This window comes from Haliaeetus albicilla, chromosome Z, assembly GCF_947461875.1.
Source record: "Haliaeetus albicilla chromosome Z, bHalAlb1.1, whole genome shotgun sequence".
Classification (NCBI taxonomy): Eukaryota; Metazoa; Chordata; class Aves; order Accipitriformes; family Accipitridae; genus Haliaeetus; species Haliaeetus albicilla.
The window spans coordinates 38,610,413-38,637,663 of NC_091516.1; the positions used below are offsets into that span (position 1 = coordinate 38,610,413).

Sequence of the window (27,251 nt, forward strand, 5' to 3'; positions counted from 1 at the left end):
TTCATGAAAAATTTATAGCATTTTTGTGCACAGCTGTTGATTTATATAAGTGGACTTTATACTGCTAGGCAACATGATTAATATACCAGAAAAGAAGGTAAAAAGTAGGTCAGTGACATAGGACAACAGTTCTTCAACTCAATTTGCCTTCCTGCCTCCAACTTGAAGCATAAAATTCATTCCTCATATTTTGGAGCACTAAATAACACCGTAACTAGATGCAGAAGACAAGAATTATTAGACATTATCCACCCTTGATCTTTACATGAAATTCCCATGACATCTATAGAAATTCCACAGCTACACAAACCAGAATAAGGTCCATAGCAAACACAGCTTTCAGGATTTGCTCTTCAATATATATCACAAGCATAAGAGAGACAGCAAATGTTAACATTTTATTCATTTTGAACATATAAAGGTTATAACTCTCTGAAACAATTTTTTTAGAGCCATCTTGTGGGGAAAGTAAGCAATTTAAAACAATACATGTACTCTAATTGGTTTCCTACCAAAAAGATCAGTGTTCAGTATGACATCTTCTAGTACTCTTTTAAAAAAATAAATGTCTCAGTCACAGTGTAAACCTTATACAACATTGTTTAAACCACTGGAACATGAAGGAAGTGCCTTTATAAACAATCATGTGTTAGAAGATTGGTTCTAGATAGAAAAAATATATATCATTAAGATGCTATTTTTCTGAAGAATGCTTTTAGGCCAGATTCCATTCAAACTCCACCCAACTGCACCCCAGAAAAAAGGTGCAAAAACCTAGAGAAGCTGAGGTTTCTTTCAGAGCTTGCTTGGCCAAATGAGTAAATCAGATGGAATTATTCAATCTAATTAAAATAGGGTAAAAAAAACCAAAACAAAACAAAAAAACAAATAAATTAAATATATTAGTAGATTCAGCACTCGAAGCTGAAGAGCTTTTGTTCTTTAACATCCCTAGCATTGCCAAATTATTTGAAGTTTTGGTAATCTTCTGCTAGTTCTGAAGGACTTCACATCAGTTGTTTATAAAGAACTCATTGAATGACAGTTTTCTGTTTGCGTACACTTAAGTGAAGTACAGGGTTGGGCAGTCAATTTTGGAATAATTGAAAGTTGTGATGCAGGCTTCAGCTACCTAGCGCGCTGCTGCTTGATCTAAGTGTCTCGTCTATTAAGCAAAGCGCTTGAATTTTATCCTAGAGAACAAAAGCGCACATGTAGTCCCTATATCTTACTCGGTTTTAACTTACGCCCTATTAAAATACTTCATTTACATAGAACATTAAAGCATATCACATCACATTTATCCAATACGTAATTATCTTCTATTAATACAAAAGTAAAACAGAATACCACAGAAAGCTTTTACAAAGTGCACAATCAAGAGGTGTCACAGAAATATGCACTTTTCAGAGCTGTTACAATCAGTGTATAGTATAGGCTAGCGGGCACCTCTGTTAATTTTTGTTTTGCAAATAAATAAGGATATTTGATAACAAAAGGGTCCTATGGTACCCAAAGCCTCTGACAGATGTAACTAAACAGAACATACTGACATCCAGATGTGTAACCAGACAATTTTGCTAAGGCAAGCATGAGTATGTCAATTTTTAATTTTACACTTCTACCAAACTTTGAGTGAAAGAAGGTGTACATGTGCGCTTACAGCTTTTCTTCCTCCTTGAAGATGACAATGAGATCCGCTTCCTCCACATCCTCTTTAAACTTTGGAAAGGAGCCCTGACTCAGGTGCACTCGCCTTAATGAGATTTTGGATTTCTTTGAATTTTGGATGTTCTTTGTCAGCTACCAGCTGCAGCAATATAGCTTCACTAGTAGTAACTATAATTCCAGTACGAGCAAGACGCTGAAAAAGAGCAGAGAGAGAATAACATGAGATACTTGCAAATGTGAATGAGTATACGTTTTGTAAAAACGACAAATGGTATTTTTAAAAACATCTATTAACAAAAGTATTGCCAATTCCATTCCAACATTTCTTAGTAGTGCCATTTATGAAGCTAGAATGGAAAGTGACTGTTTTTAGACTTTCCTGAGGAAAAAGGCTGCCCGGGATTGCAAATAAGGCTTCCTGCTTGGACTGGATTCTTCCCCCATGTCAGATTTAATATGCAGAAGACCCACACCCTCTTATATTAACAACCCTTTCCCCTTGCATGGTCCCGAGGATAGCTTTCTTCACTCTCATGCAGATTTGAAAGGCCTGGGGAAAAAAGAAAATAGAGGTAGAAGCTGAAGGTGTTAAGCAAGAAACTTAATTGTAACAATTTCTCTTTTAGGGCTTGTTGTGTACTAGTACTTCGGTCTTTGGAATACACAGCATGCTAGTACTAATAGTCTCAGGAGACAGAACAAAAAGCTGCTCTACAGACCTTATAACTCATACTAGCACAACAGCGGCTCTTTTAACCAACATCCTCAGTAATTCCTGAATTAGTTCTCACAGGCTACAGAATAAAAAGCATCGCTGCATAGAAAGCAAAACTGAAAGAGGTCTGCTAGATCTTGTAAGTGCACAACTAAACAGAGCAATGCTACACCTAGCCCAAACCACAGGAGTTAAAAGTCTGTAGTTTGTGATAAGACTGTGGTTGTTGCTACACAGCAAAGTTATCTTTAAGTAAAGTCTGAACCACCCCCTGACCCCCATCAACTTCCCAGCAATTGTACAGATGCTTTGGCAGTAAAACTCTTCATCAATCCAGCTTTCCCTCCATCATCCTCTCCTCAGCTGCCTGGTCCACCAAATCTAATAGGGCCCTGAATGAGCCAAGGGAGGGCAAGAGGCAGAAAATACAGATATGTTCACCTTCAGACAGGTTTCAATTATAATTACTAAGGGAAAGAGACTCTCCAAACTTTCTAGGGCAGACATAGATCACTGCTGTTTAGTTGTTGCATTACAAAGCAATTGAGGGGGGAAGTTATTAATTTTAGGGGACCAGTAAAGTATATGTAACTACAGTCTATATAATGAGAAACGAACTAGGCTAGATTTACTCAAGTCAATGCTTCCTCCTTGCAATAATGGCAGCAAGCCTTGCGATATTCTTAAGTTGAAGCAAAGCAGATAGCTTCCCCAGCTCTCCTATTCTGTACAATGACACATTTGTTTAAACCACATACACGTACAAAAGAGAAAAATAGGTAAATCACAATGAAATATTATAGCAATGTTTTCAAGATGTACTTCTCCAGAACAAAAAGGTTTTGCTTGTAACTAGTATGGATGAGAGAAAAAACAGACTGTTAAAGAACCTTGCCTTCTGAGAAATGTTGATTGAAAAAAGAGAATGTCTTCTCTTCAGAAGTGAAACATACCATAACATGTCAAAGAGGCTGGCATTGGCTTACTTCTAGGACTAAGTATAATTTATATAGTTTTGATATTAGTAGGAATGAATTGATGCACATGCTAAGCATACTGGATTATTTTCAAGGAAAGAAAAAGTTTTCTCAAACAAAGGAAAGCAGCAAGCATGTGTTGCATCCACACCGCAGAAACATGTAGAACAGAAAAGAAATCCAGCAGGAACAGACTAAGCTGGCTCAATCTGAGACCAAGCAGTGACACAAGGCACCTTCATCAGATAGGGCAGATACTAAGAACAGCTACATCGTTGGCCAGTTGGGTTGAATTATTTCATGAATGGAAATGTTGAGGTTTTTCGGTTTCTGGGTTTTGGGGTTTTTTTATTGCAAGTTTTTGCCTGCTGTCATTTTTAAACGCACAACAGAAGCAGAGGCAGTAACTCTTTAGGGTCATCCAGGCAGACCTGAAAGCCTTGGCTATCAATTAATTCAAACCACACTTCCTAGTACACCTGTTCAGATATTTGCATGTTTGTCACCAGCACCATCAAAATACATGATATGAGAAGGGAAATGTGGAGAACTCAAGGGGCGGGTGGGACCAGATGGGATTTATTTGAGGTTGCTGAAGGTTGTTTTCACTACAAGGTCACTCTTTATCATCCTTGAAAGGTCACTGTGAACAGAGGAGGGCTGTTCCTGGGAAAAGGTAAACTTTAAACCCATATTTCCAGAAAGGTAAGGAGAAGGATCCAGGGAACACAGATCAATGAACCTCACCTCAGTTCACCAGGTATAGAGCAAGTTTGCACAAGAGACAATGCCAGACTCACCATTAAAAGAGTATAACTAGAACTATCAGCTCTACGGTGAGACTAAAGACGGATTACCCAAATGCTTTGCTATTTTACCAACTTCCCTAAGAAACATACCAACTCGGTCAATCAGGATTACTGACACGCCCAGTACATGCGTCCCTTTCTCCTAGTCTCTTGCTCCCAAGCATGCCCACCTCTTGCCCACAGCCCTCAGCAGCATTTTTAAAAGAGGTTCTACGGCACAAAAAGGAGACAATGTTGGCGTGTGCAGCCACTGAGGAGGATGAGGAGAAGTTACTGCCATGTAACTGGCTGGGTCATTACAGCAAGCCAGCAAACATTCCCCAAATCATATTTTAATGATGACTACTTAAGCGACCACCACAAAACATTTTCTTTGTGCTTGGTGAGAAAACATTGCAAAGACATACTAAAAAGTTGCCTTAACCCGACCAATTTGCCTGGATTACAGCTTTTGCAACCAACCATGCTTTTAAGATGATTGATACCTCTTTGACTAGAAAGAAAATCAAAGCTAGCTAGTCACTGCTTTAACATCTGTTAACACTGCACTAACTTCTACACTTGCAGACACAGCATAAGTGATAATCAAATGTACAAAGACATACACAATAACGCAAACAGATTTCAGTTTTTCTATATTTGTTTTCTCTACTACTGCTGCTGCATCACATTGACTTGGGAAGTCATGATTCCAGGCATTCCTGCACTCTGTGTACGTCACTATGCTTTACATGACAGATGACATTAAGCTTCCATTTAATCAAAGTCATGGGTCTCATCAAATGCTATATGCTGGTGATTTCCCTTTAGCCTTTAATTCTCTTATTCATGAGAAACAGAAGAAATTAAAAGTCTTCTCGAAATCTATGAAAGAAGTATAAAATGGTGTAGTTATTACTAGTTTCAATTTCAAAATAGTTGTTAGGGCCTGAGGGAAAAATTGAAACACTTAACACATATATCAGTTTTTGATTTCTAACAGTGATGCCTCTAGGCAAGTTAGAGTACACTATCAAAATATTGTTTGCATGAATTTGCTACCACATAGTTGTATGTGCTTTTATATCTTTTTGTTGCATTTATCTCCACTTTCTCAACATTTAGTTAGACTAAGCTCCTATTAAGGGGGGGCCAGGAGGAAGTCTTTACTATAATCACAGAGTCTTGAGATTAAGCTTTAATTTGCACTGATGAGGAAGAGCAGAGGGACAGACAGACATACAAGAAGAAGCTTTGAACAGGATCACTTACTATATTCCATTGCATTTCAGGGAATTTCAACAGCAGAACAAATACTGTTTGGAACAACAAAACCAAAAGCTCTGTAGCACTTCTACTCTGCTATACAGATAACACTCCATAAGAAAGTATCCTAAAATGCTAATGGTTATACAGAGTAACCTAGATTGCATGAAACAATCACTTTTAAAATCCAAGTGTCCCAAACTGGGTTCCACATATTAAATCATAAGTTAGGGAGAAAAAATAAGGCAGTAATCCTTCTCCACCCTGGAAGCTATACTGAGAATCAGAACATTCACCTCTTCTCAAGTCTACATTTGTCCACTACTTACTGACTTTAGAAATTTCTTGTTAGCTTACAATAAGTACGGAAATTAACATACATACCAAAGGTGGAGAAAGCCTCGACTAAGAAACTTACCTCAAGAGCAAACATTCTGTCCATCATACTTCTTGATGAGGTGGCATCAGCTACTATGTGGACTTCCAGACCTCTGCCAATTAATTCCAATGCTGTTTGCTGGATGCAGACATGAGTCTACAGGGGAGAAATCACAGGCAAAAAAACCAGCAACAAACCATTGCTATAAAACATGAGTAGCACACTGCCAAAGTAGAGTACATAATTTATTAGGGTTCAAACACGTATTTTTCTACCCCTGACATTACTAGGGAACTCAATGTGGGTTTTAAATGCCAATCAAGTTTGAGACAAGAACCTGTAGTTTACAAATATCTCATTTCAGATTTTATTATAATATCAAAGACAAATAACACAAGAATAATTTAATCTGTAGAGGATATCTGAGCACTAAGCAATATAAATTGACTCTTTTTAATTACAGAAAGCAATGCTTAATACTATTGTGGGCCAACTGACATTACCATAAAACAGTACAAGAATGGCAAGGTACGTACTTCTACTCCAAACAGGACAACGCTGCGCACTCCAGGGATCTCTGCTAATGCTGCTTCAACTTCTGGCAACACCATTGAAAATTTTGTTTTGGGAAGCACAAGTTTAGCTCCTGTTAAATCAATTTCTTGCACAGTGCTGCCAAGACCTTTGGGATACTGCTCAGTTACAATAACTGGAATTCCTAGGAGCCGTGCACCTTGGAGCTGCAAGGGGGCAGGAAGGAAAGCATACAAGAAATTATTAAAGATCGATAATGGCAAAGACGTTATTATGTGAAACTGAATAACCAGTAAACTGGCTGTGTGTAAAATAATAACTTACATGTGTGATCAAAACCCACTACAAGAAAAAAAAGCAAAAAGCATACCAGTCGTTGGCCCACGCTGATGATATCACCGAAGTACTTGATGGCAGGCCTGAATCGCTCTTGCATATCACAACAGAAAAACACAGTGCTTGAGGGTGTCAGGTTGCCCAAAGTAGTCATCTGAAAAACAAAATAATGATAATGTTTTCCATGGCAGCAAAGACCCTTTCAGAAAAGCAGCAGAGCGAAAAAAAGCCTGCAACACCTCTGCCAGGTAACAGACTTGTTACTTTAAGTCAAAATAGGAGAAAGGTTTTTTAAGCCTGATTTGGTATGTTTCTAAATTCAAATGAACAGCTGATACAAAGCACTATAGTACCGTCATCAATAGTTAATCAAGATTTTATTAGGCGAGAGACACAAGTTAGTGTAAACGTACATGGAAACTTCTGAACCCTAAAGTGGGACAGAGAAGCACACTCCCTGAAGTACTGTAAAAAAAAAAAAAAGTACCAACAGGAAAATTACATTCCTCAAATTCACTTTTAAATCCACAACTCTTGGAACTGCCATAAAATCAGGATAGATTAAAGTTTAAAAAAAAGTCAGACTTCCACTTGCTTTCAATACTCTGCGTACATGTATTTTCAAGTTTCACTGTGTAGTCACTTTGTTTTATCCATGACATCTTTTAGCACAAGTCTGCTGAAAGTCCAAAGGCTAGAACGAAAGCACAGAAGCTTCTCAGTATTATGATCAGAAACTGAACTGAATACACTTTAATGACAAAAATAATCTCCCAGAGTTTCCCTCGTACAGGCTACCAAGTGGGGTAGAAGTGGGGGGTAAGAAAAAAGAAATCAAATATTGAATTTTCTCATGCTTTGAAAGAGTGCTTTGTATTTGTATGAAATTACTTGCACTACCTGCAGAAGCAAAGGATAAGGCTTCAGTTGGAGGCTACAGGGAAAGAAAGCACCTACATACTATCATATAGTTGTAAGGCAACTCAAGAGCAATTACATCCATTCAGGAGCTTTTCAGCAGATTGATAAATCAAATTGAATAAACTGCTTCTGGGAAGTACCCATTAATTGTATACACTTCGTTTCCTGCAAACTAAGGTTGTGATGTTTTAAACCAAAACAAAATTACAAAATCTGTAAAATAGTGTATTTGGGAAGAGCAGGGATATATTGGGTTTATGTGGCAAGGTTTTGGTAGCGGGAGGAGGCTGCAGGGGTAGCTTTTGTGAGAAGTTGTCAGAAGCTGCCCTATGTTGGACAGAGCCAGTTCCAGCCAGCTCCAAGATGGATCCGCTGCTGACTAAAACTGAGCCCATCAGTGATGCTGGTGGCATCTCTGTGGTAATATATTTAAGAAAGGGTAAAAAGAACCCACTGTGACACAGCAGCTGGGAGAGAGGAGTGAGAACATGTAAGACAAACAAACTCTGCAGACCCCAAGGTCAGTGAAGAAGGAGGGGGAAGAGGTGCTCCAGGCGCCAGAGCAGAGATTCCCCTGCAGCCCGTGGGGAAGACCATGGTGAGGCAGGCTGTCCTCCTGCAGCCCATGGAGGTCCATGGTGGAGCAGATATCCACCTGCAGCCGGTGGAGGACCCCACGCCGGAGCAGGTGGGTTCCCGAAGGAGGCTGTGACCCCTGTGGGAAGCCCGCGCTGGAGCAGGCTCCTGGCAGAACCTGTGGACCTGTGGGGGACCCACACTGGAGCAATGTGCTCCTGAAAGACTGCACCCTATGGAAAGGACCCATGCTGAAGCAGTTTGTGGAGGACTACAGCCTGTGGGAAGGACCCACATTGGAGAAGTTCATGAAGGACTATCTCCCGTGGGATGGACCCCACACTTGAGCAGGGGAAGAGTGTGAGGAGGAAGGACTGGCAGACACGAACTCTTATGAACTGACTGCAACCCCCATTCCCTGTCTGTCTGTGCCACTTGAAAGGAGGAGGCAGACACGAACTCTTATGAACTGACTGCAACCCCCATTCCCTGTCTGTCTGTGCCACTTGAAAGGAGGAGGTAGAGAAATCAGAAGTGAAGCTGAGTCTGGGAATTGGGAATCCTTAAATATAAGTCCCAAATCTTTCATTGATTCAGCACATCTCCTGAGTAAAACATGTTTGATCTCAATTCCCAAGGCTAAAAAACTACAGTAATGGCCATGCTCAACCATACAGAATGGCCTGTGCAAACTGTTGTAAAAATTACTTGTGCATTATAATTGTAAAAACTAAATTCCCACACCTCTCAGATTCAGTACACCGCTACTGCCAAAACAGCAAAAGTTCATAACCTCAGTTCCTTCAGTCCTTGCCAGCAAAATGGCAATACTATTAATACAAGCAGTTACAAAGGCAAATGCAGTAATGACCATAAAGCTCTAACACTGGACCCACTGATGCCACAGGAAGACAGAAGAGCATCACAACAGGCATCAGGGAAGTCTTTTTCACTAGGAAGGTACAGCTGCACTGAAAGAGGTTACCATGGGTGGGGGGATCTCCATCCTTGGAGATTTTTAGCATTCAGCAAAGCGACAGCTGATTTGATCAAGAATTGGCTTTGCGTAAGAGTTAGGGAAGGCAGCCCCTAGATATCTCTCCCAAACGACACTTCTGCAATTCTACACCATGTAATAAATGAGGCCTGGGACCAAGAACACTTGAAAATAAAATTAAATATTTAATAACTGCCTTGTTCTTGAACACCATCCATCTATATGCTTGAACAATCCAGAAACCAGTTGGTGAGAGGCACTAACGTACAACTGAACATCACAGCAAGCACCTACCGTGACCCATTCTAACTTTGGCACTACTATCAGAGCAGTCAATCGTGACATTTAACTTTCCCACGGCTCAGTGGCAAAAATAGAGTAATTGGAATAGACAATAGCTATAAGTGTGCCTCCTTGTCATGGTTTAACCCCAGCCAGCAACTAAGCACCACGCAGCCGCTCACTCACTCCCCCCCCATCCAGTGGGATGGGGGAGAAAATCGGGAAAAGAAGTAAAACTCGTGGGTTGAGATAAGAACAGTTTAATAGAACAGAAAAGAAGAAACTAATAATGATAATGATAACACTAATAAAATGACAACAGTAGTAATAAAAGGATTGAAATGTACAAATGATGCGCAGGGCAATTGCTCACCACCCGCCGACCGACACCCAGCCAGTCCCTGAGCGGCGATTCCCCGCCCCCCCACTTCCCAGGTCCTAAACTAGATGGGACGTCCCATGGTATGGAATACACCGTTGGCCAGTTTGGGTCAGGTGCCCTGGCTGGGCATGAGAAGCTGAAAAATCCTTGACTATAGTCTAAACACTACTGAGCAACAACTGAAAACATCAGTATTATCAACATTCTTCACATACTGAACTCAAAACATAGCACCGTACCAGCTACTAGGAAGACAATTAACTCTATCCCAGCTGAAACCAGGACACTCCTACTCAGAAAACGTGTCATTTTGTCTTGGCATTTACAGGACAAGCAAAGACCATTATTTTCTTCTATAAATCATTCCACCACTCTAATTTTTTTAAGATCACTTTGAACTACTGCAAACCATCATGGATCAGAGTGATCAACATGGAGTTAGTCTATTGCCTTAGTATACACCTTCCTATGCCAAGGCAGTGGATGGCACTACCATCCTTAGAGGAACAAGTATGAATAGACTAGGAAGGCCTTCAAGAAGTTGCATAGTCTGCCTCTACAGAAGCATCAACCAAACACAAATATTCTTCACAGATACCTACCTGGTCTGACCCATCAGCAATAAACAATTTACAGAGCTCCTATACAATCCATCCCACAGCTCTTATCTTCATCTTGCCGTGTCTTACCCACAGCTCCTTTGTTGCCATTTAAGAGTGTTATTTCCAGTTCTGTCCATGCTGGATCTGAAATGCAAGAGCATTACCATCCTCCTTCATGTGCATAACCATGCACAAACATCTATTCCCATACCTCAAGACTCAGATCCAGTCTCCCTTTAGTCCTGTCCCTTCCTTATTCTAAAATATATCTAATACTTTCAGTCTTTCCTCCTACAACTCAAATAATTTTCATTGTCCTCCCTGGGGTGCTTTTCAAATTGCAGTCTACAGTGAGACACCCAATACTACTATAACAGTAGTATTTCTCAGCCGTAATAGAGCCCCAGAGAAGATCGGTCAACTCACAGCCCTTGCAGGCTCTATTCAATTTGTACTTTCCAGTATGCTATTTGCTCTTTTCATAATTGAAGATACTTAGACTCCTGAGGTGCATTTTAGCCTCAAAAATCATCCCTTGAACTCTCCTTCATGTTTTATTTGCATAGTTCATTATTTCTACCTTAGTGTAGGAATTATTTCTACCTTTATTGCACCCATTTTTAACTGCATCTTATTTCACCTTGTTTCTCCAACTTGTAATGAAAAGCCTGAATTCTGCTCTCTGATGCTTGCAGCTCCTCCCAAATACAGTATTTGCCTTCAGTTTCAGCAATGACATGGATGACAGAATATTTACAAGCAGTGGATTTGGAATAGATCTTATAGAGCCCAATTCAATATTATTCTGATTTGACAGTGAAGCACAGAAGAAAACTGACTGCCTTTCCAGCCAGGGAGCATCCTCGTTACAGACTTCCACTGAACCCATAATCCCATGTGTTTATGTCAAACATCACAGGGAGCTGGAGCAAAAGCTTTTTGCCTGCTTTTCTCTATTATCAAGTTCGTTTAATATGATTTAATTTATGCCTTCAGTTTCATACCAGCGGCACTCTAAAATAAAGTTGGGTCAACTATGTATTTGCTAAATAGAAGCTTTCGCAAAATCTAACACAAATAATTCCTATATTGATTTTCCTATTTATTTCTGATTAACTTGCAGTCTAAATCGAACCATGCAACACCTGGCAGAACAAGAAGAAACCAGAAGAAATAGATGGCAAGATCAAAATATCAACACTTGTTGGTGTTACTTGGAACAGCAGATCTGGGAAAGAGCACAGCAGAAAGTAGTCTGAAATTAAGTTTCATAAATAGTATGCAGTCCATAAATAAATTCACAGAAGTATCTGCTACATATAAAGGAAAGTTTCCATTTACTGTTTCTTCAGTGTGCCACGTAAGTCCTACCACTCACTTGCTCTCAAAGCTGTCCTCGGTTCTCCACGGCCACAGTGCATCAGGGATATTGGACACCTCCACCTCAGGCATCCCCCAGCAGTGAACACCAGGACCACCCGCACCATTCCAGCATTGCACCCTACCAGCGAGCTGGGGTGGGGGCAAGCGTACACCCGAACGAATGCCAAACCCTGGGCTGGCACCTCTTTGCTTTCACTCCAAGGAGAGGTAGGCTGTGCCGCTGCAGGCGCATGGCACCTGTCCGAATCAACCCCAAATATAACATCTACTCAGCCACGGTATCATTAAACAACCTAAATTTAAAAGGAAAAAAAAAAAAAACCAACACCCCAAATCACCTGAAAATCCCACACACGCTGTATAAGCTTCTCCATTACCCTCCATTAGCCACCAGGACTTCCTTCCCTCCAGCTGGAAGTTATCCACAGCACAACCAGAATAGGTATGTCAGACGGACATGTAACCCAATGCAGCTCTTTCACCCAGCTAGAGGAGTCATCTCTAGGACCTTGTCCAGCCCAGGATTTAAAGGTATGCTCTCATGAGTTACATCAGCTTTAAATCCTACTCTAGAGAAGGCCTAGGTGGGAAAGGACAGGTGTTTTTTCACATCTATTTCATCTCTGCTGATTATTTTTAATCACACAAAATGTGACTGTGATGAAATGCTGTAATTACAGTATCAGCTTTACAAAAATATTCACATATACTGGGTCTTCATCTGTACTTTCCCTGTTCAAACTTCAGGAAACCATTGCACATACAAAATGCAATTTTCCCCCGCTATTTGAAATCAACAAGAAAATGGAAGTAGAGAAATAATCCCACGTGACATCACTAGTCACCTCATAAATCTCTTGCCAAGGTTACCCACTAAAAGGGCAGAGCAGAGGACCTCACAGCATTGGTATTTCAAGGATGCCATGAAAACACAACAACGAAAAGAAGCTATCATATTTTCTTCTCCTTTACTTCTAAAAGTAAATCTGTAAGATTCAGTTTTACTTTGGTGCTTACCTTTTAAAGGGGAAAAAAAAAAAAAGAAATTCAGTTTAATGTATTTCAAGGGAAAAATAGGTTACAAGTGTTTCAGCTTAGGAATATAAATATTTATTTTATGCTAAGCTGAAGTGCTGCCTTTATTTGCAATTCAGCATTTTAAAAGGACAAACTTAGCTAAACACATGATGTTCATATAACTACAAAAGTACAAAATTCTTTATCAAAATCCAAAAGTATCAAAATGCTTGCTGCAGAGTAAAGATACAGAAACAAGGATTCTGGATTTTAAGAAACCTCTCTTTCAGTATTTTTAGTCAGTTTTTTCCCTTCTTTTAAGTGCTGCTTTTTAAAAAAAATATTTATTTAGAAAGACTGTATTTATTGTAGCACTAATGTATCCAAATTTATAACTGCATGTTTAAAAAAAAAAAAAGGAAACAACTCCCCTCACTTGACTCAAATCCTGCAATTTATGCTTTGCTTTTTCCTGGTCTTCAGAAAACAGATTTAGGCTCCTGAGTTAATGTTACTTCTATTTCCAAAGCATCTGAATGTAGCAATATTAGACATGTGTAAAAAGAGTGAAAATCTGTGTATAAATAGTTCTGTTTTATTTACCTTATCTTTCAGCAACAATTAAGTAACATTCTGCAAGAAAGATCCGCCCAAGATATCAACATGTCTTTTAAAAAGAACCCCTGAAGTAGAGGTGCTTTATGCAATTACTTCAATAATTTTACCCTTTTAGCTCCAGCATCTTAAGGTTACAAGTTTGTAAATGCGGGGCACAAGTACTGCGGAAGAGGAGTCACCTTGAAGTTATGACAGCAACTGTGAAATAGCCTCTCTTGGGCATATACACGAATGCTGGCTGAACTCCTCTATTACATGGCTATAACGAGCATAGCTGTCTTGTCTTCTGATCTCTCCAAAGTGTTTTTCCTTACTGCTTCTCTCCTCCAAAGGCAGCTACAACAGTTACAGCAAAACACAATAGTTTTAGTAGCACTAATTAACTGCATTTAGAGTTAGAAGATGTTAAAGCGGTCCTGCATTCCCCCACCTCAACTGTAAATCTTATTCTGTTAAAACTTTCAAAAAAAGTAAATTCCATGAAAAGCAGATGACTGCTTTCTGCTAGTACTCAGTCCCTCAATTTGCAAGCAAATGCCCTCCTCACCCGTTGGGAGAGGCCGAGGGTAAAGTCCCTTCTCACTGCAAGACAGTGGCTGAGGAATTTGAAGAGCGGCAGCCAGGCTGAGCATCAGGGTTTACTGCATCCCACCAGCCTGCCAAACACTGGGTGGCCGGTAAAAGTTCAAGTGGCTGTTTTGCGCCAGGACAGCTAAACCAAACAAACTTGCATATATGAGCACAGTACGAAGGCACAAATACAACCGGAGAGCAAATGTCCCTGTACGGATTGAGCCTTGAATTGAGCTGCATGGAGTGACTTTCCAAGGGCAGCATATGGTGATTTCTCCATGAGATTACTGCCCCCCTCAACTGCAGGGACAGGAAATTGAAACAGCCCAGTCAAACACCATTCGGTACTGACATTTTTTGAGCTACTGCAACAAAAGGCATCCTTCCGTGACAGGTCCACACAGGAATCAAAATGGGAGGATATCGTTCCAGGGCTCATGGGCGCTACCACCCTAGGGTAGCCATCCTGAACTACACGCATACATATATTTTATAAAGTTAGCACATAAAAATACTGAAATTATTGTCTAGGGATACAGATGCTAGTATCTGTGACTCTTTATTTTAAAACAAATATGTATTTCCAAATCAAGTCTAATCACATCACTGAGCAAAGGTTGTCCCTCTTGAAAGACAAGTTCAAAATGGTATTTCAACTGACTATGCCACACGCAGAGTTGACAAACCTATATCATGTGTAACTACAGATAAAACGTCGGGGAGGGAGACAAAAAGGGCACACAATAGTGGCAGTGCATGAATCAACATATGGAAATAAAGTATAATCTTCCCATCAGTAAATCCCAAAGGTCTTAAAAAGCACAGCTGTGACTTATCAGACCAAATGTTCCCCAAACGAGTGATCTCTGAGCACCTGCCGGTGGCTTAAGGCAAGCTGACTGACATCATTGTGATGTCTCCAGCTCATTCTCAGCTGCTGAAGCACATCAAGGAGGCAACTAAAATAATACACAAGTACCATCCTTTTCATATCAACAGTTGCTATTGTCAGAGAATTGCAACAGTATCGGCGAAAGCAGCTAATCAATTAGGGAATTAATGCATTAAATATTGGTTCATCCTGAATCCCTGCAGTAAAAGCTGCGTAGTGCATCTGCACTCTGGGAATGACGTATCCTTCCATGTCTCAACGCTGACCTTTTACACCGAGATGTACGTCCTGCTATGAATGCTGGGGCTGCATTTATAGTTTCAGTGCAGAAGCTGTTTACAAGAGAGTCTTTGCAGAGCAGTGATCTGCACGCACAAGTAAGAAACAAAATTCTGACCTGCACCACTCCTGCACACCCAGATTGCACAAACTCCATTTTTAAAATCCTTGCTTGAATTAATACCCATACCAACTCTTTTTGCAAGTTGGCAAGACGGTCCCTTCCCATCTCTCTGGCTGGGCACCCATCCATTCTGTTTCCAACACACAAAGGAGAAAGGTTTTAAACTGAAGACAATGAGTGACGAATGATGAAATGAGTAGTAACTGACAAAATAAGCCATTAAACTAGTTTGGTCTTACTAACCACTCTTTCCATACACAGGGTTAAGGAAAGGACAAAAGACTCCAAAGGCATCCTTGATGTACAGTCTAAGCGAACAGGACACCTCGAGAGTTTATGGGTTCAAGACACTATGATTAAGCAGGGTTTACAAACTGTGTGGATTAGACTGTTTGTAGAAGCATAAAGACAAGATGAGCAGTTTTTACGACATCACTTTTTCAACGTACTAGTAATGTTGGCTTGACAAACTAAAACTTCTTAATTATAAATTAAGAAGAATGTTCTCAATTAAAACAACAAGTACATGTTTTGTTTTTTTACAGTTGACTTCATGATGCTGAAGAAAGGAAAAAGCAATTTAGCTTCGAGTGCAACTATTACAGCATGACTGGCACGAACCTCAAGCGTGCATAAAGGTATCTTAGTATGAAACACACGTACTGTATCTGTCTGGCAGTCTGGTTTCCCGGTTTACGGCCACAAAACTAGCGAGTTACGAACCTGCAAATCGGAAAGCGCTTTCGGGGGCCAGAAGGGATACAGGAATCCTAGGCACCGGCAAGCCACGAGACCGCGCTCCGGCAGAGCCCTCGTCAGCGGCGCCCTTCGAGTTTCCTCCTAGCGGCACCAGCTCCGGTGAAGGCCGGGCAGCACCCGCCGCCCGGTTTAAAGGCGGAAACGCTGCTTATTTCAGCCACCGGGCTGTCTTCCCATTCACCGCCGGGCCAAGCAAGTTCTGGCGCGCTGAAGGCAGAGCCCGGTTACCAAACGCGTGCGGCGCGGAGCGCACCTGCCTCCCCGCCTCCGCGAAACGAAAGTTTCCACGCAGGAGTCAGTCAGCGCCGGCGTGCGGGGCTCTGCCCGCGGCTCCCGCCCGCCCCGGGCTCCCCCGGCCGCCGCCCCCCCCACCCCAGCTCGCTGCCGCTTCTCCCCCGAGGGCTCGGGGGAGGCCGGGCGGGCAGCCGCAGCCGGCGGCGGGACGGGGCTGCCCGCCCTCACGCAGGCGCACCTGTGGCGGCCGGCGCTGCCCCGCCGTCGGGTCTCACCTGTATCTGCAGCGGCACCAGGCGCACCTTGCAGCGCTCGCTGACCAGGAAGCCCTTGGGCAGGTCTATGTACTGGCTCCACTCCTCGGCGAAGAGCTGCACCACGAACTTGCGGTGCATGTCTATCTGGTCCCCGTAGAGGCTCAGGAACTTCTGGATCAGCAGCTCGTAGCCGGCGCCGTGGGGCACGCTGGAGGGCCGCGCGAAGACGGAGAAGCAGAAGAGGACGGGCACCGAGCCGCCGCCCGCCGGCGAGCAGCTCCCGCCGCCCGGAGCAGCGGCCGCCTCCGCTGCCGCCATCTTCAGGGGCAGCCGCGCCGCCCGCAGCCAGCTCGCTGCGGCCCGCGCCGCCGCTCCTCCTCCTGCCGCCTCCTCCCCCCGGCCGGGCGGGCGGCGCCGGCGGCCCCCAATCCCAGCTGCGGCTGCTCCTCCTCCTCCTCCTCCCTCTCCTCCTCCTCCTCCTCGCCATGGGGCTCGGCCCTGCGCCGCGAGCCCTCGGGGCCGGGCGCGCCGCCGGGGCGACTCCGCCGGGCGGGCACCCGCTCTCCCGCCGCCGCGCCTCTTCGCAGGGCGGATGCCTCCCCCTCAGGCGGGCGGCGGGAGGAGCAGCAGCCCCTCAGCCAAACGTCTGCCCTCGTCCGGGCCGACGGGGAGAGCCCGGGTCCGCCGGAGAGGGGCAGGCGGGCGGCGGGAGGCGAGGGCACCTCTCGCTGGGGCGGCCCTGTCGTGGCCTCGGCACGGCCGGCGGGCAGCTCGTTCCCTCGCCGGGGCGCAGCCCGCTGCCGCCGAGCTGGTGGCAGAACCCGCTGCGGCGACGGGGCGGGGGCGCGGGGCTGGGAGCCGCGGAGCCCCGTCGGGCGGAGGCGGCGGCGGGGAAGGCAGCCCCGGCGGGGGGGGAAGGCAGCCCCGGCGGCGGGGAAGGCAGCCGTGCCGGTCGGGTCCGCGGCGGGGACGGGCGCTGCAGCGCCCCGCGGAAGCCGGGGAGGAACCTGTTGACAGAGCCTTAACAGTGCGCGGTTTCTGTCGAGCACGACCCAGCCCGGTCTGAGGTCTAGGTGGGGAACAGTCGTTCGCTCTCCCGGTACCCTAACCGGTTGCTGAGTGTAACACGAGGCTTTCTTCAGAAAAGTCCGTTTGTGAGCAGCCGGAGGTACCTGACCTGCTGCACGCCGGGGCTCTGAACCTGGAATTGCATCCAGAGGAGGAGAAGTGAGCAGGATGCAATGCATCCCCACATTTTATCCTTCTCAGCTTCCTGTTCTCTACTAAATTTCCAGATTCATTAACCCTTTGTGTGCGTGCGTGTGCCAGGAGTGACTGGCAGCTGGAAGTGTTGCCATATTTTTGCCATAATTACCAGATTTTCTGCTGCACTTCAGTGTGCTTGGGGGAAAGGATCTGAGTAGTGTGTTATACTCGATTCCGTTAAAACCAAGTGGATGTTTTCACGCACTATGCAATGCAGTGGCAACACCTTCAAGGTTAATGCCTGCTTAGCTAAATACCAACAAGCTGAAGCTCGAAGTTGTTCTCATGCTTTACTGATGTCGGACATCTAGAGCTGTCATGTTAAATGACAATACTATATTTTCACTAGTTTTGGGTTTGGTTTTTTGGTTGGGGTTTTTTTGTGGTTGGTTTTTTTTTCCCCCTCCAGAAAATACATTGCTGATACAAATTGATTGAAAAATTGCAAGCGTAAGGAGCCTTTCATTATTATATATTTACATGCTCATATACTCACTAGGCACTGAAGCAGCCTGAAGTGATTATTTTATACACTGCCCAAGAAGCAAACATTCAATGGCTTCTGCACATTACATGGAAAACTTGCAAATTTTACTGTGTCTAGGCAGAAATTACACAAAGTAAGGTTTTAAAAGGATTCATTGCAAGTCTAAAATATACATTGATTCTACCTTCTTTTACTGCCAGTGAATTCAGTGGATTCATACAGAGTTTGCATCTTCCTTCCAAAGGAGGTAGTGTCAATCTAATTGTATTCAGTCTAACTGAACACATCCCTGTGATTAAAAAACACTTTTTAAAGAGTGAAAACACAATAGATCCTGCCCATCTGGGTTCTGTTTAAACATTTGATCCTGTCCTGTGTGTGATGATACTTAGCTGAGGAAAAAAGCAATTTTCCCATCTAGAAATACATATGTAAGAGTGTGCAGTGAAGTATATACAGCGCTATTCCACCTGCCAGCTCTAAAAATATCCAGCAGCCAGGGTTCATGGCTTATTTTAATTATTTGTCCATGCTTACTGTTCTGCTGATTTAATTTATGAATACAGCTAGTCATTAATGCTGTTACAGTAGAGGCATAAAGGGTGAACAATTTTATGGCCCAGTCATTAGCTGACTTGAATCAGTTCCAGTTTTCCAAAAGAAAAGATGACAAATACTCAGTGAATTCAGTTTATTTTCTGTGACTTAAATTGCTTTCCAGTTCTTAATCTGTAGTTTATTTTAATTCAGTGTAGTTCTAAAATTCAAAATATTTTTAAAATGTAGCATGGGTAGTGGTTTTGTTGATTGATGGTATCTTAAATCGGCTTCCTTTTTCCATTATAGCAAGAGAGGTCTATCTGTATTAACAAAATATGCCACAGCAAGTGCTTACCTTTCTACAACTGCTGTTTACAATGAATACATTTGAATACAAATTACTCAGTTATTATGCAGAACACATAACTGATATTTTGGTAAGTTGGCCAGATTTAAGCTTATTTAAATAACAGAAGAATTTCTGCTAACAGGGTTAGATTTATGCAATGGCAAGGAAGCAGTACTCAGGTTCATCCAAAACCTGGACGAGGAGAGGCTCCTCTACCGCAGCTGACCACTGCCTCCCCTGCCCCCCCCCCCTCAGGTCAAGGAACAAGCAGGGAGATGGGCCCAGACATGCAGAGTGGTGGCCGCTCCTCCCTCCTTCCCTGTCCAAGGTCTCATAGGCAGAGTAGCGCAAACAGTAGATCCCCGTGCACATATGAAGAAGGTAAAGGCTGATAGCTGCTTTCTTTACCACGCAAGCCATCTGTCCTTACCAAGTGACAACTAACCTTTGTCTTTATCTGCATCCTAACTCTGCTCATACCATACCATACCACCTTGGATCTTTCTGCATTTTGAATTCTCTCTCTTCCCCCACCAACTCCACAGTCAGCCTTTTCACATGTAGTTTAATTTTAGTTCTGAAAGCACTTGAGTCTTTTTGAGTAGCTACATGTGCTTGGATGGTACTGTCCCATAGAGGAAGACACTTCTGATGGAAGCAAATCTCAGACTGAATTTTTCCTCCCCTGACTCTGGTCATCTTCAGTTTTCAAAGTATCACCCTGAGACAGAACTTGGGAAGGGATGCTTTCCAAGTATCACCAGCTGGATGTAAGTTAGATTCACTGACCTTTCATGTGTCTTTTAATCATGCAGCTCCTGTGGCAGTGGCAGATCAGGCTGCTTTTAATTAAGTTGCAAAGGTATGGCACCATCACAAATATGAGGCTCTAGCCCACCTAGAAAAACCAGCATAGCATTTTTTGCTTCACAGAAAGAAAAGAGGGTATAATGTGCTACACAGGGAAAAAGTCCAATGATCTGCATTACACTGGCCTAAAACAAAGATGTACTTTTTACCCAGTTGGAACAACAGAAGTGTGTAAAAGCATTTGCAACACATCTCTTTGGCACTTCACATTGCAAGTAATGTGTGATCAGTCCTTGTACACAATAAAGAAAAATACAACTTCTACTAGAAAGTCAGTATTACTGATCTCCAACCATGGTTTTTTAAGTTGCTGCCAATCTCACACTTACAAGCTCAGCATATGCTGAAGTCATAAAAAAGCAGATATAATCACAGTGAATATGCCTCTTGCGTGGTACATACAACAACACGCTATAAAGAAATTTGTTGAAAATTACTGAAGTATCAAAGATTTTAAGTGAAGGCCAAATTCCCTTAGCTCAATTCTGAAACATTTCTGTCTGCATCAAGTCTTCATACTAACAAGTCCATTGGCATTCTGCTCAGACACAACGCTCTGCCTGCCACCTGGGACCTTCCTTTCCTGCAGCAGGACCGAACAAGGTCATCTGATCCGTAGCCTCTGGAAAGCACTTTTTTGTTTGTTTATTTTGAGCAGTTAAGGAGCACTTCCATCAGGAGCTAGGATGGATAAGGTGACAGAGATGGAAGCTTATGCTATGTCCACTTTAAAAATAGAGGTATGTGTTATGTTTCAGATTGAAGGTTGGAATTCAGGGCATTAAAATGTAAACTTCTTGGTATGGAAAGAGAAAAGAATTTACACTTTTGCAAGACAAAACCAGTTCAGTATTCTAAGTTTTGGATGAGGGTTTATCAGTTTCTCAATTCAAAGTTTTGGAAGTATATTTTCTGCCTGATTCATTTTACGTGTTTATTTCAGTCTGCCTGAAAGCCTCTTATATAGTTATCTTCTGTAGAACTAAACACAATGTCAAGATGAATCTACTAAAATTACACACTCCCCAAAGTACTCCATTGAAAATTACAGTAAAATCATGTATAGAGTCAGCCCTAGAGAAAAATATTTACTGCTCTGGTGATGCCATCTCTATCAGTGAGAAAAATGTGAATGGTGAGGCATGTCCTGTAGTTAACAGTTTTGTGCTTTGAAAGTGCAAAGTGAGCAGGTAGCTTTAAAAGAGGAGAGAGCGGACAGATTTCTTACAGTTCAAAATCATCTTTGGCATAGCAATTGCCTGAAATTTACACGACATCTCCAATAGGAAGGAAGTAAAGGAAAAGGGCACAGCCATACTACTACACTTCATAAACTGGCATGCATAAATACACTGCCTTTCTGTGCAGTTTCATTGATTTTCTATTATATCGTTATTCAGTTCCCATGTGATATTTCAGAATTATTTTCATCTTGTGTCCAAATTACTGCTTTTATTCCCTATGAGGGCTTGTCACAGATTATATTGTTAAAGCAATAGCATTGCCACAAAAACCTTCTTTACATCTCGCATCTTATCCTGCGAACCTGTATTAAGCTTCCTTGTAGCAATGTAAGCATGTTATCACACAGCTCAGCACAGATAGGTAGCTTCGTTTTGCAGTCCTGGCTTTGCAGTCCCAGCTGAACTCTCTGTTGACTTTAATATATCTGGCTAGATCTGCACTGTATTTTAAAACTACCCTTGACACTGGGCTTACAGCCATATTTACATGCTATCTATGCTACATACCTGAGATAGCATCCCTTGCGCTGGCTCTGTAGTAATTCTGCTGATACTGCTGGGGGGAGGACTTTGCAGGTGCGTACTTTGCACTTCAGATTCATGCCAACTGCAATGTGGACTTGCCTCAGCACCCCATACTTGGGACAGCCACTGCCATTTATCTCATCTGCAGGAACATTTTAACATTGCACAAAATCCTTTCTAAGAGACGTCTGTATTTCTGCTGCAGTTACCTATAATGGTAGTCTGTGTATGGAGCAGTGGAGTCTCTGGGCATTCTGGATGCCAGACTGACCCCGAGATCAGACAACGCATGCGTTGCCAATATGTGAGCTAATAAGCTTACAACTGTGTTGATGCTGTATGTTCGAATGACAGACAGGTTTTTGCAGCAGTATGGATGGAAATGGGTGTGACCAGCAAAGAGCTCCTGGAATTTCCTGGAAGAATAAAGCACTCTTCACCTGGTTGGTTTTGCTTCCTTGCAAGGTTTGGAAATGAGTTAATACTGTTTTTAGCTTTACTTCTAATGTCGTCTGCCCATGTTGCCCCTTTTATCAAGAATTGCCAGACTATTTTATTTCTTTATTTTTAAGATTGCCCACTACATAATGATACCTTAAAGTAAAAAGCTCATTATCGGGACAAATCTCTGTCCACCATCTGATTTTCACCTTCACAGGTGTTTTAAAGCTCCACTGTTAATAATCAATTCAATACCATGTCACTTAGGCTGTATTTTGTTATCCTAAATTCCTTTCATGTATGACAGCAATTGGAACAGGATAGTAAAGGTGACAATAGTAACCATATTGATAAAATATATAAATATGAAAGATAAAATATATATATAAAAAAAGCTTACTCACTGAATAATCATATGATTGTTTTCACTGTGATATGTGAAAATAAAATGTCTTAGATCTTTTTTCAGATATTGTAGCCCTCACATTGCTACCAAATAAATAATTACAGCCTTCCTCATTACTGGCATTAGATGTGGTATGGCAGTTCTGTTAAAGCACATTCTTAATGATTTGATTATCTTTTACCTTCGTCTGAATCACAAAGTACAACAGACAAAGTTGTCAACATTTAGCAATTACTTCTTCAAGATCAAGTATTGCCACCATATCTTTTCAGGGCACAGAATTACTTGGGATTACACCAGCTCTTGGTCCAAAATTTCAGTTGAATTTCCTTTTCAGACAGGTTTATTGGCAAAAATTCTTTTAAAATATTAATGTAAATGTACAAACATGCTTTGCCAGTCAGACAGAATCTCACCAAACAGGAGGGTTTTTTTCGTGCCCTGGCTTCAAGCTGGCTAATGACAGTAGGAGAGATGTCAAATTGTACCTGGTAGAATCCATTTAGTTGACTGAAGGTTGATGAACCTGAATACTTACAGCATTTGCTTTATAATATAATTGATCTGCATGTCTTGCAGTCAGTCTTCCATCATCTTTATATGCATTAGGTTTTGTGGATTATTTAAAGTTTCTACATAATTTTTCCTTTGAATCAATAATGTTTGGTCACATGGGACACAGTTGCCATAGCGAAGATAGTTTTGAACTTTGTCTGTACTGCGCCTTTTGCTTGACCCACAGTTTATTTTTACATCTTTGATGACTTGCACATTTTTGGATCAAATAAGCATTAGTCACAAGCTACTCTTGAAAAAATTCCCTATGCAAGTCCTTCTTTGGATTGTTTAGTTCCTGTCCAGTTCAGAACTCTTCTAGTTCCTGTGATCCTGTTGTATATTCAGAAGTTACTTCATTTGTTATTTTGTTTATAAGGCAGAAATCTTTTATGAACAGTTGTGTTTGGGGGATCTGTAGAGTTTCCACAATCTCAACAAACCTTTTGTGCTCGTACTTGGAAGAGTCCATACATTAGCCAGCAGGCAATATCTTTTCATGTAATCACATGTCTAAAGTGGCACCTTTTTCTCTTCATTCATGCTGTTAGCAGTTATGGACCTTTCCAGTTTGTCCAATTGGTTGGACAAAGATCTAGGGAGCTATCAGACAAGTTCCCTGGTTCCCCAGGTAACCAGTTTTTTCAAAATTTGAACATTTTTTCTCCTGCAAATGAGCTGTTTATTCATGATTGAGTGGCTGCAAGTTCAGCTTGCTTCCCAGTTTTGTTGCCACCTCTGCCGTTGCACTCTGCTTTGTTGACTTCATGCTTTGGCATCCTGTCTCTGTCCCCAGCTGTCATGGCTTTTGCTTTTTTTGCACGATAGCTGTAATAAAGGTATACATGTGTGTTCATACTACTAATATCTAATGGTACACACTTGATGTAATAGTATATATATATATAGCCACTGATTGTAGCTGTGGTAGGATGGGCAAGATGTTCTGAGCAGTCATTTGTGCGGAGCGTGCAAGCCATGAGCATATGGAAGTTCACCTGTGACTCGCAGGGGTGCTAAAGCATCATCCTGGAGAAAGGGCTTCCCCTGGCAGGAGGAAGGATTGCAGAGAGACCAGGTCACATTTAGGGCCGAAGACCTGGCCTCTCCCCATCCGTACACTGTGGTGGCCTTTTCCACACTGGAAGATGAACATTTTGGTAGGATGTGACACTTCTTCCACAAATGGGAGTAGTTCAATTTTTTAACTGGACTGTCTGGTTTGTTCTTTGTAACTGATGTGCATGGGATCACAAATGCTATTCATTTTCTCAGACAATCACTATTTTATAATGTTAAGACCTACTTTGCTTCTAATTGTAAACTGTATGAACTTCTTGTAATGACTAAAGCAGTAGTTTTCATGTACTGATTAAAAAGGAAAGCATTTGATGCATTTTAATAGTCGGGACAATGAAACCCTTCTTCAGCTGTCGGAGACAAGTTGACATCATCCCTTTTGTCACATTCTGAGAATGGAACTGAGCTTGCAATAACAGTCCTTCTTCTCTGAGGTTTTACATAGTTCTTCATAGTCAGCAGCTTGAAGACATTAAATTTAGCCAACGGCAATATTTAAATTAAAAGAAGCTTCAAGGAACAGTAACTAACACTATTATTCCTAATGCACCCATCTTTATGGGCTGCAAAACCCTCTGGGCTCTCTGTTTCAGGATCCTAGAAATAACCGAACGAGTGTGAAGAGTTAGCTGTGTACACGCGGGCTATTCCAACAGGGAAGTATTGCCCGGGAGCTGGGGGTGGCGGCAAGCCAGCCGGAGGCAACGCTTCCACCATCAAGGACGTGGTCCTGCAGCAGTCAGACCAGAAAAGCAGAGCAGTTCAGGAACAGCCAAGTTTCTGGTGACGAGGCAGATCCAAGGTCAATCCAGGGAAGCTGGGACAGCAGGTCAGGGTTAGGATCGGCAAGGTGTCTGTCTGGGCTCGGTGATACCCGTCACATAGCCGAAAGGCCTGAGGTTAGAAGCAGCTCACTGGCAAAGGTGGGAAGGGCCCTGGCGAGGCACCTGGCAGCTCTTCCCACGCAGCAGCGTGGTGCAAGCCCCGGCGGCTGCAGTGTGCCAGGGCTGGCCACCGGCACAGGCAGGCAGACCCCCCCGGGGGGGGCAGCTTGCAGAGCCTCCTGGTGCACGCAGGGTTTTGAGGTGAGGTCTGTCATTGTGTAGCACAGAGCTTGAAGCCTAGCTTTGGCAGATACATCATCGGGTGAACAAGTTAGCCTTTAACCTTTAAGAATACAAATAGATTTTTTAGAGCTAAACTCTAGTGTTAATTGAAATACAGTCGAATTCTTGCCCTCTGCTGCTTTCTCCGTGTGAATAGCCACCTGAATCAACAAGGTGCTTCTATTACATTTTGCCTTGTCTTTTACTTTTGACATGCTTTCCCTTTGCCATGCTTTCTGACCTACATTGGAAAGTGTAGTTCCACTTGTATCAGGTGTATCAGCAAACTGTAACATGAAGGAAAGTATTAGATATTTTTAAGGAGAAAAGAAGTATCTTCTGTCTGCTCTTTCACTGTCAGCATTCACCTCCATTGTGTCTATTTTTAAATTAATCACCCAAGTCCTCGGTTTTCCAGTTATAAATATTTTATTTTGAGGATGTAATTTACTAACTCAAGAGCTCTTTCAAAAGCTTTCTAACTTGATTACTGTCATTTGGAACATCTGCCTGACAAACTTCTGCATTAGGAGCTACTGAATGAAATGTGGTTTTCATTCCTCAGGAGATTCGTAGGTTTAGTTCCAGGAATCCTTAATCCATGAGTGATTTTGCATTAACTAAAGAATTATCCCTTGCTTCCTGTTTCCTTAAAATTAACTTTTTTCTTTTTTTTTTTTTAAATGGAATAACAGAACACAGGAGAAAGAAGAGGTCCAGAGCACAGACATTTCTAGCTAGAATCTATTGTCAGCATCTTTGAGAGGCCAGAATGAATAGCCTCATCGTCACTCCAGGTCTGGTGACACCTGCACAATTAATAGTTTATATTCATAACAGTGAAGCTGTGTGGCAATTGACCCATTTTGCAAAAAAATACAGAAATGTGTCTAAGAAATTTAGTAGTTACAAAACTGTTTCTTGAATTGGGTCTTAGTGCTGTAGCATCCAAACAAAAGCGAAAGATAAAACAAAGCTGAAGCAAAAAAAATTTAAAAGGTGCTTTTTCTTTTCCTTAATGTTCAACAATGGGGTCTACAATGAATAGTTTTTGAAAGCCATGGCTAAAAAAATCAGTAATTTGAACAGGGTTTTATTAATAAAGAATGATACAATGGAATATGCAGGCCCCAAATTATTCCCTGTGTGTTTTCAGTGGGTTCAACTGAATAGCATTGGTAGTGTTACTAAGAGTTTCAATGGCTGAAATCCTTTCCCTTTTTCCTGATAATCCTTGGGGGTTACTTCAAAGTGGAATGATCATATGCATTATTTGGGGTTTAGAAAAGGAAAGGGAAAGCAGAACTTCAGTGCTGGCTGCAGGATTATGGCTTTGAGCCATCCATGTTGCTAGGCACAATGCCCTATCTGTAAGAATTTACAGTGAGAGAAGCTCTGTGATGAGCAGCACCTGAGAGATGTGTGAAATAGCAGTTGTAATACAAATTCTAATTGTTCAGAAAAAACTTGTAATAAGATTAAACAAACCTGCAGTTTTGGAAACGTGACATAAATTTTTCAAATAACTGCTTCTGGGCGACTCCAGTCTTAATGTCAGAGCAAATACATAATTCTCTTGCAGCTCAAGAAACATCTATGTAGAATGACATCAAAATGAGTCATACATTTATGTTTTAGTATTTTACTAAATGCAGCAGGCCCTATGCTATCTAGCACATTGCTTCAGTTGATTTCACTGTATAGTTTCAAGGTCCTGCCAGCTCCTGTACTGAGAATACGTAACAGCTTTATTTATTAAACAGGGACAGGATGGTGGTGACACAAAGCAAGACACTGTGATTTATGGGATGTAGAAAGAA

At 42.1% G+C, this 27,251-nt stretch overlaps 1 protein-coding gene across 1 annotated transcript; it reads right to left on the reverse strand.

Moving 5' to 3' along the window:
- Nucleotides 1–385: 385 nt before the first annotated feature.
- Nucleotides 386–17,009, reverse strand: ISOC1 (isochorismatase domain containing 1). The gene is made up of 5 exons (XM_069777354.1): nucleotides 16,581–17,009; nucleotides 6,701–6,820; nucleotides 6,333–6,536; nucleotides 5,836–5,952; nucleotides 386–1,864 (listed from the first exon to the last, which is right to left on the reverse strand). The coding sequence occupies exons 1-5, from the start codon at nucleotides 16,878–16,880 to the stop codon at nucleotides 1,718–1,720; spliced, it is 888 nt and encodes a 295-aa protein (XP_069633455.1). The 5' UTR covers nucleotides 16,881–17,009; the 3' UTR covers nucleotides 386–1,717.
- Nucleotides 17,010–27,251: the final 10,242 nt, after the last annotated feature.

Coding starts and splice junctions, on each gene's coding strand:
- ISOC1 (XM_069777354.1), bottom strand. CDS start 16,880: ATGGCGGCAGCGGAGGCGGCCGCTGCTCCGGGCGGCGGGAGCTGCTCG. Junction 6,537..6,700: donor TCAGCGTGGGCCAACGACTG/GTATGCTTTTTG, acceptor GCCCCCTTGCAG/CTCCAAGGTGCACGGCTCCT. Junction 1,865..5,835: donor ACAGAATGTTTGCTCTTGAG/GTAAGTTTCTTA, acceptor GCTCTTTTTCAG/CGTCTTGCTCGTACTGGAAT.